A 15,928-nucleotide genomic window follows, 5' to 3' on the forward strand; every position below is an offset into this window, starting at 1 on the left:
CTATCTGTCTCTCGCTGACTGTCTCTGCCTCTCTGTCTCTCACTCTCTCTCTCTTTGTCTTTCTGTGTCTCTCTGCCTATCTCTCTCTGTCTCTGTCTCTCACTCTCTCTCTCTCTTTCTCCCTCTGTGCCTCTCTCTCTGTCTCTGTCTCTCTCTCTCTCTCTCAAACACCACGCCTGTGGCACTCAGCTGCATTGCGTTTGACACCATAAGGGCCCTCAGATCAGCACATCGATAACACAGCTGCCTCCTTTGATCGCGTGTTGCATCGCATGGCAGAGACCTTTCTCTCGCTGCGTGTTACAGGTTAGGGATTTCTGCCTCCATAAGGACGGCCAGACTGCCGCCCTTTCTTCCTGTCACAGATCGGTTACATTTTTATCCATTTATACAGCTGGATATTTACTGAGGCAATTGTGGGTTAAGTGCCTTGCCCAAGGGTACAACAGCAGTGCCCCAGCGGGGGAATCATCCCAGCAACCTTGCGGTTATGAGCCCTGCTCCTTCCCACTACATCACGCTGCCCCCAAACACACCTCTCCCTGTCTGCTCTTGGGAGACCCGCTGCTCTCGCCACTTCACCCCCCAGATGAAGGATGGAAGCCCTGATGTTCCAAACAGTGCCCTCACGTCCTCATCTTTTCACACTGAAAACAAGCACACAGAAAGCCTGAGGTGAACGCAGCCCTCTGACAGAGAAAGCAATATCCTGCCCTGATGAAGCCGCTGTTTGCCGGCACTTCTTTACAGATAAGAGCAGCTGTGTTGGAGAGGTGGTGAAGAGGCTTGCGCCCTGAGCAGGGTACTGTATCCTTCAGCCAAGCAATTTGTCCGAACAGTAAAGACATACATCTACACAGGGCTACTTGAGCAATGTATGACATTCGGTATAAGGTGGTGTGGAAAATAAAATCTCATTTAATGCTTAAAAAAAAAAAAAAAAAATACTTTCAGTTTTGTTTTTGTCATTTTTTGATCAGAGATCATCTGTTCATTATCCCCATGAAAATAAAGGTCAGGAATTATCCAAATGCCAAACACAGATGCTGTATTGCCTCATTATTGCTTGATGAGAAGAGACACAGCAAGTCTAAGCGAATTACACTCGATTTGATGTGAACCAGTCCTATTGCTGCAACATAATCCCCACTCTGAAACCTACTGCGCAGGTAACTGTGAGGCCCTCCATTGAAAGAGAGTGTCAGAACCAAATGAGCAAATATGATTTGATTATTGTCACATGGGGGCTAAGAAGCCATCAGGAGACCTCATTTGAGAACACATGTCCCTCATGCCCAGGAAACACACAGTTTTTACCACACCAGTCCTTTTCAAAGTACCAAAAAATGCTTAGAATGTGTAATTAACCACATTCTCTCCTACCGTATCTTATCAATGAGAAACAATACAATTAAAGAGAATTAAGTATAAGCTACTTTGTGCCCGATTCACTAGCTACTGAGACACAGACAGAGCAGTTTAGAATAATAATGTAGAGTGGCATAATTACACTCATTTCCACTGGCTCAAATCAATCCTCTAACTGGAATGGCATCGGTGCTCTGTGGGCAGTGGAGGGAGCCCTGAAGTGGGCCCAGAACGCAGCTGTAATCTTATCATCCCAAACAGGACTGCCGACAGCTCTGCACACAGCGTACTACGGCCGGTGAGCAGCTGAAAAATCACTGCCGAAGAGTCGGCGAGGCAAGTACTGAACTACAGCTCTGTGTGTGTGCGCGGGTGTGTATGTGTGTGTTTTTACATCAAACTACTGCTGTGTCTGTGTGTAAGTCTGTGTGTTTGTGTGTGTGTGTCATTCATGTATGTGTGTATGTGTGTGCGTATCTCTGCATAAATGTGTCTCATGAACATATGTGAGTGTATGCGCATATATATCTGCTCATGCATGTACGTGAGAGTGTGTGTGTGCGTGTGTGTGTTTTACACAATGCTTAGTCTTTCATGATGCTCTGTGTATGCCTTCCAGTGTCCTGCTTTCTCACACTGGGTTTCAAATCTGTTTGCACATTGTCTGCATGAAAACAGATGTTCCCAGTCCAATGCAATAAAAACACACACACACACACATATACACACACACACAAACACACACACACACATACACACACACACACAGATACACACACACACACAAATACACACACACACAGATACACACACACACAGATACACACACCCACACACACACACACACACACACACACACTCATGCTGGAATTTTGGCTGGTCAGAAAATTAGTACATCAACAAATCACTACATGCTTGAAAAATGCTTTTTTTGCTTTTGACTGTTTGGTTGTTTTCAATTGCAAATTTCCTGTGAACTAAAAGTACCTTGACTGATTGCATTTTTAAAATTTCCATAAAAAATGTCAAAAACATTTCTTTCAACATCTCATTACTCTGTTGAGAGCTGTTTTTACTCACATTATATATTATTTTCTTTTATGAAGAAGGTGTTGTGAAATTCTATGTTCTATGAAGTGGCAAATTGTTTTTTTCCATTAGCTGACAGGAAAGAGCTGCATGTCCAGCCAATCTGTGGACTGTGGGTAACCTCTTACAGTATGTCCTAGAATGCATCATAAAGGAAGTTCTTCATTTGTATAATCTTCATTAAAATATGTCTACATGAGGAAGGCTGGTTTTGACCACAAGGTTAAACCATGATCCTGTTGAGCCACACTGACACACCATTACATTACGTTATTGTCATTTAATGGACGCTCTTATCCAGACCTACTTACACGGGTTACAATGCAAGTTATATCCAATATCCATTTATACAGACGGATATTTACTCAGACAATATTTACAGAGCAAATTACATAGGTTACAATTACATTACATTACATTCCCAGGGATTTATTTTAACTATTTGTACAGCTGGATAATTTTACTGAGGCATTTGTGAGTTAAGTACCTTGCCCAAGGGTACAAAAGGCAGTGCCTCAGTGGGGGAATCAAACCAGCAACCTTTTGGCTACAAGCCCTACAACACCGCATTGCTGCCCTCCGTAGCAAGGCCTTCAGACCATGTTCTCTCTTACTGCCTTTTTCACTTCAGTCAGAGGTAGCTGCATCCCTGTTTTTCAACATTTCTATCTACAGAGTCTGAGCTCTTCCACTGCCACACTTTGCTCAGGAAGCCACTCAGTCCGTTTCAGAAAGACCGGCTGAAAAACGTTCTCCTTTATTACACTTCCCCCTCAGCTCGCTTCACCGTTTCCACCTTTTTATTCGCTGAGTGCCGTAATTTATGACACGCTACAAAACGGCGCCAAATGCTCCTTAGAAACCTAAAAATCCAGGCAGCACCTGCACCGATAGTTTTCAGAGCGATCGCAAATCTAACTTGATGGCGTTGAGTCAGATCTAACATCATGTCACAAGTGTAACAGATGCCGTTATCATCTTCAAAGTTAGCCCAGATTGCCTGTCTACAGGAATGACGGACAACTTTTCCATAAACAGGCACACACAAACCCCCCCCCCCCCCCCCCCCACCCCACACACACACACACACACACACACACACACTGTAGTGTGTCATGACCACAGCTATTGTGTACTTGATCAGCTTAATGTGCAGGCACTGATCCTGGTTCAGTACTAATGAATGTGTTAGACTAGGATTCCTCCCCCACCCTCTCGTTCAGCCCCCACAGTGAGCTATGCTATGGGAGACGGCCAGGAACAGCCAGTGGAGTGTGACATGCATCTTATTACAGGGCACTCCTCTGTCCAACACAGCCCCTAAGCCATGCTAGCAGGAGGAGACGCTGGGAAACGCAACACCAGCTCGTTAGCGAATCGCATGTCTCTCAGGTCACCCTGGCACCACTGCAGCTCTGTGACTCCTGCTTAGCTTCAGCCTACAGCGCCACAGAGGGTAAAGAGAAGAGCCGTCCAATCGGAGGCCGGTTCAAACCTTAGCCGGAGGACCATGTTCACCACGCTCGGGCCTTGGATGTACGGCATGTGCTCGAAGGGCTGAACCTTCAACAGAAGAGGAAGAAGAGTCAGAATCTGCCACTCAGACAGAGCTCCGCTACTGTGCAGGAGCGGTCACGGCCAGAACTACGGCCCTCAGATTTTAACAATCAGCTTGATCATCACAGTAAACCTCTGTTTTGAGAGGATGTGTGTGTCCTTTGGGTAAAAACAGCCAATAGCTGTGCTTCTCTTCTGACGTGGGTTACCTACAGGCATCTTTGTGAGATGATAAGAATCCTTTTATGAAGAATTCAGAGACATTCTGAAAATGTCTTCAAAAATATTATGCATTTCATTTACAGTTCATGTTATTTGTTTATATAGGATTTTAATGTCACTAAGGGGTCAAATGTATGCCAATGTCTAAAATATGACAGCAGTTCACCAGATGTGACTAAGTTCATGAGTACTGAAAGTTTTACAGGAAAAAATACATTATACTGCAATCAAATAAGGCAGGATGAGAGCATGTGACCAAAAATGAATAAAAAGAACACCACACTTGAGATTCATTGAGTTCACAGGTCCACTGACCTAAAATACACTGGGTTAAATCAGTCAGGTGACTTTAACTGGTAATGGCATTTGAGAATGAACTGCCTTTGAGTACTTCTGCCAGGGTGAGAATGGCAGATTATCTCAGAAATTCCAATAGTCTCGGGGTGATTACAGCTTGCCTCTTAGTAAAAAACAACCTGCTTCTGGCCTGGCACTGGCAGCGATGTGATCATTCAGGACCTGCCTATGTTTAAGAGAGAAGCTCTTTACTACACACTGTCATCCTGTAACATGACCAAGGCCAGCGCTCTCACCTGGGGATGCTGAATAGACAGGCCTTCCATGGGGATGGCGTTACCGCTGATCTCGTTCTGAAAAGGCAAACAAACGGCATGGCATTGGTCTCTGACAGTTTTAGCCCCGCCCCTGGCTTCCTGAAACACATCGCTCTCCTCACGCTGGCCCTGGTGGATAACTCCGTGGGCTTGTTTTTGTTCTAGCTAATGGAGCTCTTAATTAATTATGTTTGATTGAGCTGTTTATTGATTTCGGTACAGCGTAACATCTGTCTGCTATTAGTCCTTCATTAAAAAAATAGATGTTGATGGAGACGTGTTCATGGAGTGTAAATTGGACTTGCTTTAAAATTTCAGTTATTTTTGGAAACGACTCTCAAGCTCAGATCTGTGTTTTAATGCATTAAATGCATTTAAAGCAAGGTCTGATCACCGCTACTGCCTTCACTTTTTACAACTTCACAATGAAATTTGTCACAACCTGCCACTGGTACGTTAATACGTAATAACTGTATTTTTTATATAATCGTATCGTGCTTGTTGACATTGAACTTTTTTAACGCTGCTAATTAATTTAAACAGTGAACAGTCATAGCATTCTGGGCCACATCTTTACTGCATGTGAACACAGCCATCCTCAGGAGTGCTGTTGGCTCACTACATGCACACCATATGGAGAAGGACCAAAGTGCAGTGGTAATTGGGCGATAGTGACCTTCACAGCGCCTCTGTAGGGATGCATAACCGGAAAGGCTGTGCATGAGGATCAAAGCTTCATACTATTGCAAACCGGACTTTTTTTTACAGGTGCTGTTTATTTAGTTTAAAGGGGGTGAAAAACCCTTGTCCCTAATGCATTAAATTAAAAAAAATCCCAAGGCCATACAATTCAGAGATTTTACTTTCAATATTATCGTAAATCCCATCTTTGGCCGGAACTGGTTTTCAGTGCAGTTTATCCTGTCACCAAACATAAGTGCCAGAGGCTTCTGATGGGTGGATGTAGGCATCTCATGAGTTAACAACAAATTCCTTGATGATTGATGCCAATCTGTCTATTGTGCACAAATGAGCATAGATTAACTGGGGAAAACAGGACCTTGTCTGAGATCTTTACTGCCAATGACCATTGGCACAAATCCTTCCAATAACTCACTTATTGTTCCAGATAAATGTCAGATCAAGAATCTATTGATGTCTCAATAAAACCCTGCTGAGTTCATATGAAAAACACCAGCACGCCCAGGCACTGAAGCGGTACAGGAAATGTACAGGAAGTGTCTAGCATAAAGTACTCATAAAATCCCAGCACTTCTAGAGGTGAAATCCAGAACCACCAGTCAGCATCGATTACACATCTAAAACTGGGACAACAATCTAAGCAATGACTATTCCAGTAGTCAGACTGACAGCAATCAGCAAGCAGCTATCATTTGATGTCAGCAACACACAATTTGCAGTCCATGAAGTCAAGGGGGGCAACTCTGGCCAAGGACTGAACACAGAGGATGTTTTGGGTTTCTTTTTACATTTCATAATTCATATTTCAGCTGCCGCCTGGCGAAGCAGCAATTACATTTGCCACTGAACCGCTGCGTCACGTAATCAAATTATACAAGAGCAAACCCTGTTGCAATAAATGCGTTACCCTTCCCGACACATATTTATGGAAAAAGCGTCATGCCATTTCCATCCGTTAACAATATTATCTACAGCAAAGGAGCATGCAACATAAATATCGTTGTGATTATTCTAACAGGTGTATAATAAACGAGCATTGAGAGGGCTCTGACTTACATCTTTGCTCTCTTCTCTGACCCTTCGTGACTGAAAGAGATAATATCAAACAGAATCAAATGTTTCTCCCATCTACAGAAACACAACAGCCAACATCACAGACTGATGGAGAAACTACGCCAAGGGATGTTTGCTGGAGTGCAATTATGGAGGCACCATTAGCAGTAAGGATGCAATAAGCAAGGAGGCGAATCAAAAGGGCTAACAGACAGAACAGGCACTTTGCAGTCTGAAGACATTTCATTTGTCACATCTTTGCTTTGTGGGGGTCTCTCCTTTCCTCTTCAAGTGACTCATTGCGGTTAGATACAGATATCAAAGACATTCCTCATCTTTTGATCATACCTGCCTCCACACTTTCTCTGTCCCCCTTTATTTTCCAGATATCTGGAAACTCTGTTTGAATTACTCTGCTCTTCCTTCTCTCTGAAACAGGTCAGTCCATGGTGGTCTTGTATACAGTACCGGTCAAAAGTTTGGACACAATGGGAAATGTGCATTTCCAAAAAGACATCTTGATCTAAAGACTTGTGCTTAAATACTTAGACAAACATAGGCTAAATAGTGAAGTTCATGCCTACGTATGAATTTCTTTCCAAAAAGGTTGTTATTTTAGAAAACATTTTTGGCTATTTTGAAGAATCTAAAATATAACATAATTTTGATTTGTTTCCAAAAACTTTCTTGGTCACTGCATAATTCCATTTGTGTTATTTCATAACCTTGATGTCTTGACTATTATTCCAAAATGTAAGAAACTGAAAAAAATGAAGAAAAGTGTGACCAAACATTTGACTGGTACTGCAGGTGGATATGAACAGGTAAAGTAAGTAGAGGTAGGGAAATGTGCAGAGCCCCAGCCAGTGGAAGTAGCATTCCTTTAATTAATGCCTTGCACTTGACAACAAGAACAAACCAATCAGATCGCACCTGTCCACAGGGAGCTCCACCTACCCTGCCCTGATTGGCTGCAGCCTTGCCCTCCTCGCTCTTCTCGTCCAGCTCGTCGTCGCTCCACTCCCAGTCCCCGTCCTCCGTCTTATGCAGGTGTCCACTGGACCCCGGGACCCTCCTCACCTGGGCCAGGAGCAGACAGCCGTTCACACTCGCACGAGCACGGGTTTCACTTTTCATAATTTTCAGAAACATGCTACAATCTAAGACACAGTGGATGCACGGCAGTACTGTCTGAGAGCAGTGAACGAAAACTAGAGAAAACTAAGCACAAGCTTCACAAAGACATTCTGGACTGGGGCAGGCCAGCGGAGGCACTCAGTGGCTAGGGACACGGCTAAGCAGAGGGTACCCTTCTGACAGCACTGCGTTCTCTCTCAGAGCCTGCTGACACACCCAGACTTCCTGATCTCTGCTTTGGCCACCCAGGTAAATAACCCATGAAAACTGTGTGTGCATCTGCCCTGCCTTATCCACACACGCACACACACAAACATGCGTACACACATGCAAAAGCATGTACGAGCACACACACACGCACACACACAAACATGCGTAAACACATGCAAAAGCATGTACGAGCACACACACACGCACACACACAAACATACACACACACACACGCACGCACGCACGCACGCACGCACGCACGCACGAACGCACACACACACACACACACACACACATATGCACACACACACGCACGCACACAAACACACACACACACACACACACACACACACACACACACACACACACACACACACACACACACGCACAGACTAATGTCAGCAGAGCAGTAGTTTATGAGCCCGTGTGCTGAGAGCAGGAATTCAGCAGGTGCGTACAAAGGGCATCAAACAGATCAATGGAATCCATCAGTGGGCACAGTGGAGAATGATCTAGACCCTTTGTTAGACTTTGTCTAGACCCTCCAATCTAGACTTCGGCAGCCGACATCAATTTTCCTTCTCACTCCTTTGTTCTTGTGATTTTAACCCCCTCTCTTCCTTTTTAATCTCCCCATTACTTTCAAAAATGTAAATATAAAGCACAGTATATGTATGTATTTATGTAACTAGAGAGACACAAACAAACTGAATCATATTCCACAGCCATGTTTGAACTGTGATTTTTAAATTATAAATGTAAATATACAAGACTGCTCAATGTTTTTGAAATAAAAGAAACCTTTCATCATTACACAGAATCAATACAGGAGCTTGTGCTCACTGCTTTGGCAAATCATTCCCTCGATATATTACACTTCTCACAATTTCCACCTTTCAATTACATAAGACGTCAATTACTACAGCAACCCACATCCCCTGGCGTCAGTCACTTGAAATATGATTATCTTTGATCAGTGATTCTTCAAGGTGAGAAAAAAATCCTGTGTGGGGGTAGAACGGAGTAACTACATCACCCTCTGCTGGCCACAAAACACTCCCAATATCAAGCTGATTCACAGGCCAGATATTTACTGTACAAACTGTCAGCCTCGTAAAATTAAAAGAAGGATACCTCCATGATGGTGGCAGCTACAGTCTTATTATTATATTGATGTTCATACTTCAAATTCCTGAAAGGTATGAGATTATCTCCTTACCTGCACTGCACACTACCTAATGTTGCAAGCTTGTTGGCTCCTTTTATATTCCTCGGTTGCATTGAAGTGTTTGTAAGCCGTTTTGAGACTTTTGTTCAGGTAACAAAAAGACTGGATGAATGACTTCGATTTCCACAGCATGATCCCTACAGAGGGCCCACCTTCCTAATCAAGCTCACTATACAACTACATGCAGTTTAAGATCCATACCTTTGCCCCCTGCATGGCCTTTTCTCAATACAGCTACGTTAACTGAGCTACAGACACACGTAAACAGATCCTATCTCTTTGACAAGGTGGCCCTTAAACGACATCTTTTTTTCACTGCTTCCTCTTTAAATCACAGGTTCCTTTGTTACCTCCAGCGGTCATTTGCTGCAACGGGAGCTTAATGACCCTAAATCTCAGTGGAGGACATTCTATTAGGGTGGAGAATGCCTGGTCTTGTTCTTGATACGATCAGGTCACGAGGTTCGGAAATGATCTCGTTTCCGCTGCCATGCGGACTTTCTGCCAGCTCTGGGCTGTTTGGGGGGAGGGGGGGGGGGGGTAACCTCAGAGTGAAAACAATACGCAAACAAATCAACTACCCAATAAGAAGCCGAGGTAGAGGGAGCGCACTGCGTCTCTCACACTTCCTCCGCCACATCACGGGAGACACGACAACACTCAATTTCAGTGCCTGTGAGCTCCGTGTACCAATCAATATCATACCGACGGGGGACATGACAGAAAGTCAAACTGTCCTCTGTGGATCCCGGCCGGCCATGGAAGAGCCTCAAGATTAAATTACCTCCTCGGAATACTAATCATTTGGTTGCAATGCCATCATCAGCCCCTTCAGCTCGGTAATTAAGACTCCACTCCCGAAAGGTCAGCGTTATCACATACTAGAAGAGGCCCGTTTTCATCGCTCACAGGGCTCTCTCATTTCCTTAAATGTTCACAGCGTTGCAAGACAGCGTTTCCAGCACTGGTTTAGCACCGGTCCTCTGCTGTCCGTGACACTTATTCCTGCATATTAAAAACTGTCACATCAAATAAAGGTTTCAGTACAAATATTTGCCTCCACTTGCTTCGCTCATATCGCATCAGAGCATAATTGAAATATTGTGCAAACATCAGCGATAGTAGCTAGCACTTGGAAGTAGTGAGTATGATTGTCAGATCTGCATATTTTTGCAGGATTTCATAACATGAAAACCTTGAAGGGCTTTGACTCTACAGGACCTACCCAGAATCCACACAGCAGCGTGGGGTAAGGGTTAAGGAGGTCAGCATGCTATCAGAACACTGCAGCTTCAAACTCGCATTTAGCTTCATATATGCATACATGAGGTTTTTTGAGGAGGCAAAGTGTTTATCTACCGAGACTGAGCACCAAATTCTAGTGCCCCACACGATGCACAGTGACATTACCACACTGCTAAAAGGCTGAAATGCAAGATTACCCAGCTCCTCCTAGCAACAGCTGCCTGATAAGCAAAATCAGAAATAAACTCAGTATACAGCTCCACATCTAAGAGAGAAATTTATACTCAAACAGAAACGCAGTAGACAGTAGATTCTTGCATTGCAATGGATGGTTTTGTAAGGCAGTCTCCAGAAAAATCTCCACAAATGAGCTTAACTTTCCGGCAGAACCTGGGCAGCAGCAGAGCTGGCTGCCTGGTGTGCTGCGGTTTCTGGCTGTGGCCCAAGCCTGTGGGCCCTGCCCATCAATGGTGCATCCCTGCAGAGTCCTGGGCCTGCTGGCCCTGTTTACACTGCCTCTTACCGGAGCTATCAAGCTGGGATGCAAGAGACACACATTTCTGTCCGTCGGTTAGCTGACGGCCGAGAAGGAAGCGATTAATTGTTTGTTAATGGAAGGTGAAATATGTCAAGGTAAGGAGTGTTTATTTTTTTGTTTTGTTTTGTGTTTTATCTTTTGATAGGTTTTTCATAAAAAAAAAAAAAAAACTGGAAAGTCTGGAATGGTAGAGAGCCCCACCCTTCCTAGACTATCATCCAATATCCCCCAATACTGTTTAACAGTCCTCATTTATTCTGAATAGTCTGAGGAAGAAAAGCTAGTCGATGAGATTATACAGTTAGCATGCACGCTCATGGCTGACGGTCGATTCATTGATAGAACTATTACATCCCTACTGCCAGGTGAAATTAAGATCAGAGCTCAAGGACTCCCATCACCACAGTATGAAAACACAATTCAATAATAATCATTCAAACACACACACATCATTCTAAATCTAGTGATCTGACCATCACATCAGATGCTGCCACTGTATGTCTAAAATACCAGAGAATATGGCACTTTCACTTAAGAAGTGTAATCATGTGTAATTATTACTCTGGCTAATTATTACATTACATTACATTACATTAAATTACATTACAGGGGCAGTAGTGTGGTGTAGTGGTAAGGAGCAGGATTTGTAACCAAAAACTCACTGGTACAATTCCCTGCGGAGACACTGCTGTTGTACCCTTGGGCAAGGTACTTACTGTAGACAACAAATGTCTCAGTAAATACCCAGCTGTATAAATGGATACAATTGTAAGTCTGGATAAGAGCGTGTGCTCAATGATAATAACCTTATGTAATATAATGTCTAATCACTTATCATGCAGGTCCCGTTTTTAGTCAGATGTGGATAAATGAGGGCAAATCAGCCCCTCTGTCTTGCCTGTTACGGAGACACTGGAGGTACATGTGATCAGAAGCTAATTTCAACTCTGTCACACAGTGACAGCCACATCTATTTAGCTGCGATGCCCATGCAAACATTAGGAGATAACAGGATTTAGAAATGGTCTCTACTGTATCTAACTACTCTACTGTACTGATGTGCTTCTTCCTGTCACTGGGGCATTCACAGTTTCTTACTGTCCTATTCCCTCTTGGCTAGCATTAGCAGGCAGTCACCAATAAATGCATGAATATTCGTTCTTTTTGTGATAGCTTTCTCTTTACAGCACCATCCTTACATGCTGCTTCAGCATACATCGAGTTAAATTCTTTAGAAAAAGATGACATAAACGTCCACAGATTATCAATGTAACATTCTTAGGAATGCCAGTTATGGTATAGTCATAAATTAAAATAATCGATCCATTTTGAATTGATATGAAACTCTTAATAAATGCCTGCACCAAATAGCAAATCAGATTCCTCTGACATTTAGTCCCTAAAGTCAAATTACCACAAAATTGCCTATCAGGTTAAAGTCCACGTAAAAAGCTGAACATTAATAAAGCTAAGAAAATTACCTTTTTGGCTCTTTGGGTGATGCTTGGTGCTCTGTTCAGAAGTTTTTCAATCAGATACTCTCTGTTCTGTAGGTTTGAAAAAGGGACACTTGATTAATTTAATAACACAAGAATGCTCCAATCATGTGACAAAACAGCAAAAGAGTACAGTGTTGCAGGTGAGAGGATAAGTGGTACCTTGGCCTTCTGGAAGAATTTGCATTTCAAAAGTTCTGCTGCCGTCGGCCTATGGAAGACAAAGGGGCACGTTCCAGATGCTGTGGTTGAGGGTGTGTGAGACATGTGAGGAGTGGTAGCTGCTCTTAAGCAAATGGAAGTACAACAGCCTGACGATGACTGCGCCCGGGTGCCTCTCCATTCTACAGGGCTGCAGAGGATCTATGGAAGCCCGATCCGCTCTCACAACGATTCAAAAGATGACATAATAAAATAAAATGTTCCACTGAAACGCTCTTGTAATCTATTATTCAAATATCTCGCTGCGGTAGGAATACAGAATCGGATTAAATGAAACAAACTGCTAACAAGCACCGACTAACATTATTCTGTTGCAGTGCAAGGAAGTTGTTTGGTGAGTGTAAGTGCTTGTGTGAAGTGCGGCCTTACTGAAGTACACATCTACACATCTGACCACGAGCCCAGCACTTAATGAAAATAAAGCTCTGCTGCTATTCACTCAAAGATGAATCCCATTAAGGCAATGGAGTGTTCAATAGACACTTATTTGAACTCTAACATTAACACAAACGCGGGATTACTTATACATAAACATATTACAGGAAGCCCATACAAACAGAAATCCATAACAATGGGGCTGACTACACTGCTCAAGAGGCCAACAGCAGGCCTCCACCTAAAAACTTAATGTTACACCAAACTCTCTAGCTCTCCCTTTGTTTAAGCTCATTATCTGAATAGCAAAAGAGGAGTGCACACCTCTTCATGGGGTCCTTCTGAAGGCACAGGGTTATCATTTTCCTAAAGGATTTTCCATATTTCTTAAGCATCTCTTTGTCCTCCACGCCCGTTTCTAATGTGGGAGGATCGTTCTGCAAGGTCAGCATGAGAACCTGCCAAATAAAGACAAAGGGTCAAAGGTCATAAAGGAGTTCTTATTAAGGCCCCTGACACACAGACACACGGACAGGCTCAAAGAGCTTCTTGCCTCACCCAGAATAGCAGGCCAAGCAGTGATTTCTGTCCTGAACCACATCAGTTATTTGATGCCTTTCTTGAGATTAGCGTTACCAGAACATTTTGGGGGCATGAGATAACACAATAACCACCTGTCACAGTGCTGGCAGGGTTCAGGAGGAAGGAGCAGAGCATATGACTCAGCCATCAAAATCACCTTGATTTTAACTCCGCCGAGAACATTAACGACTAAAGTGCAACCACGGCATATGAGCAAAGCCCCGGGAATCTGCAGAGGCTCTAGCCTGCTAAAAAAATGGCGTGGGAAGTATATGACAATGCATTATGATAATATAATAATGTAAGAATGTATGCACTACTGCAGGAATGGCTCCAGACCTTTTCAACAAAAATGCCAAAGAGGTGTGGATTCATCCAGTGATATATATATACCAAAAACATTAATGTTTTGCTATACATGAGGTGCCATATACAATATCATAATGAACATTTCCCTGATTAAGCTGTTGTGTTTCAGGCAGGTAATTTGCTTTGGCTGTTGTTGCATGCCTAACATGCTGCACTGAAGTATTCACAGCTCCCCCTGCAGGTCACTGACCATACTGCACCCCCACACACCTTCATAGGTGGGTATCTGTGATAGGGTGCCGACCCCGTGGCTAACTCTATGGCCGTGATCCCGAAGCTCCAGATGTCTGCTTTGAAGTCGTAGCCTCGAACCTGTGAAGATGTGAGCTTTAATGTCTTGCTGCTTAGCTGGGCGTGATCATTAGTGACACAGGCGTCAGGTAACAATACAATACAACACGTTACCTTACATTATTGGCATTTAGCAGTGCTCTTATCCAGAGTGACATACGTAGGTTACAGTTTTATACAGTTTTATCCATTCATACAGCTGTATATTTACCAAGGCAATTCTGGGTTAAGTACCTTGTCCAAGGGTACAGCAGCAGTGCCCCGGTGGGGAATCGAACCAGCAACCTCCCATTTAGGAGCCCTGTTTCTTACCACCTATGCTACACCGCCAACCCAACGCTCACCTGTTCCATCACCTCAGGAGCCATCCAGCAAGGCGTTCCCACAAACGTCTTCCTGACTTTGTTCCGGGTGACATCTCCCCCGGTGGCCAAGAACGAACTGACTCCAAAGTCTGCAAAGGCCGTTAGCAGAAAATCAATTTTCATTTTTTTTTTAAACGCAATTTGTGAAAATTGCTAATCCTAGCTTTTCTGTTAACAATTTACATTTCAATATCTTCCTTCAAGACCACACCATTCTCAATTATGAAATTGCGAAAGGCAAATCAATTAATGAATACCCATTTAGAATACCCATTCAAACCAATTTGACCACATATCTACAGTCTCAGGGAAGCAATAATGGTCTTAATGACCTCTGCAGTGTGATGTGGTATAATCATCACTAACCGCACCGCACTACCGAGGGACTACTTGCTAAATGCTCAATGTTCTTTTGTTTCTTTCCCAGTTAAAAAAAATGACAAACAATTTATGCTTGATTGAGATAATATAAAAGAAAATAATAAAAGAGATGGTGATTGGTGCATGACAGAGACGCAGGAAAGTACTGATACACAGTAACGGTTTAGGGAGAGCACTGACACATAAAAACAGTCATTCGCCTCACCTGCATACACACAGCAAGTGCACCTCTATGTCCAGGTGCTTCTGTAAATATTTGCTACCCTTATGTCACAAATACCAAGGTCAGTGAATACTCAGCTTTCGTGCATGAAAACGTCATGACCAGTATTAGCAATTATTTGAAAGTGAAGCTAGACCGCAGGACCAAACGTTTCAGAGTATTTATATTTTTTTAATTACCTGCTACACCTTTTTTTATTTTTTTTTATTTTTAGTTTATTTGAATGAGGAGGTATTCATCAGACCATCTAATTTCATGCAGGCTTAACACCACAGGCTACAAAATTAAGTGACCTTCTGAATTTGCAAATATGTCTGTTAATGAGTACGGATGCAGACAGCGTGGATGAGCGCGGATCTCTCCAGTAATAGCTCCTGGGAGAAAAAGACTTCTCCAGAAATAAGGCCAAATCTCCATGCTGCTCCACACGGTGTCTTGCTGCAGCTCCTGTGCTTTCAGCACATATGACCTATACACTGCTGTGTGTGCTTTTCATCAGCAGTTTACAATGTCTCAACAACATGTAAGAAAAATGCATGTTGTAGTCAGGCAGTCTGTACAGTAATTTGTACAGTAATTCCCTCCATATTTATTTGTATCCCTGAGTAAATAGGAATGAAAATGTTATACAAGACAAAATAGAAAAACATCACATCTTAAC

The 15,928-nt window shown here is 43.2% G+C and overlaps 1 protein-coding gene across 1 annotated transcript in view; it reads right to left on the bottom strand.

Moving 5' to 3' along the window:
- Nucleotides 1-15,928, bottom strand: part of LOC118785589 (STE20/SPS1-related proline-alanine-rich protein kinase-like) — a 37,465-nt gene that overhangs the window by 15,586 nt on the left and 5,951 nt on the right. Inside the window, exons 6-14 of the mRNA XM_036540382.1 lie at nucleotides 14,643-14,752; nucleotides 14,218-14,319; nucleotides 13,381-13,514; nucleotides 12,622-12,670; nucleotides 12,445-12,510; nucleotides 7,563-7,685; nucleotides 6,609-6,638; nucleotides 4,830-4,886; nucleotides 3,953-4,020 (exon numbers count right to left, since the gene is read on the bottom strand). Of these exons, the coding sequence (XP_036396275.1) occupies nucleotides 3,953-4,020; nucleotides 4,830-4,886; nucleotides 6,609-6,638; nucleotides 7,563-7,685; nucleotides 12,445-12,510; nucleotides 12,622-12,670; nucleotides 13,381-13,514; nucleotides 14,218-14,319; nucleotides 14,643-14,752 (739 nt within the window). The remainder of the gene's footprint in view (nucleotides 1-3,952; nucleotides 4,021-4,829; nucleotides 4,887-6,608; nucleotides 6,639-7,562; nucleotides 7,686-12,444; nucleotides 12,511-12,621; nucleotides 12,671-13,380; nucleotides 13,515-14,217; nucleotides 14,320-14,642; nucleotides 14,753-15,928) is intronic.

This window comes from Megalops cyprinoides, chromosome 11, assembly GCF_013368585.1.
Source record: "Megalops cyprinoides isolate fMegCyp1 chromosome 11, fMegCyp1.pri, whole genome shotgun sequence".
Classification (NCBI taxonomy): Eukaryota; Metazoa; Chordata; class Actinopteri; order Elopiformes; family Megalopidae; genus Megalops; species Megalops cyprinoides.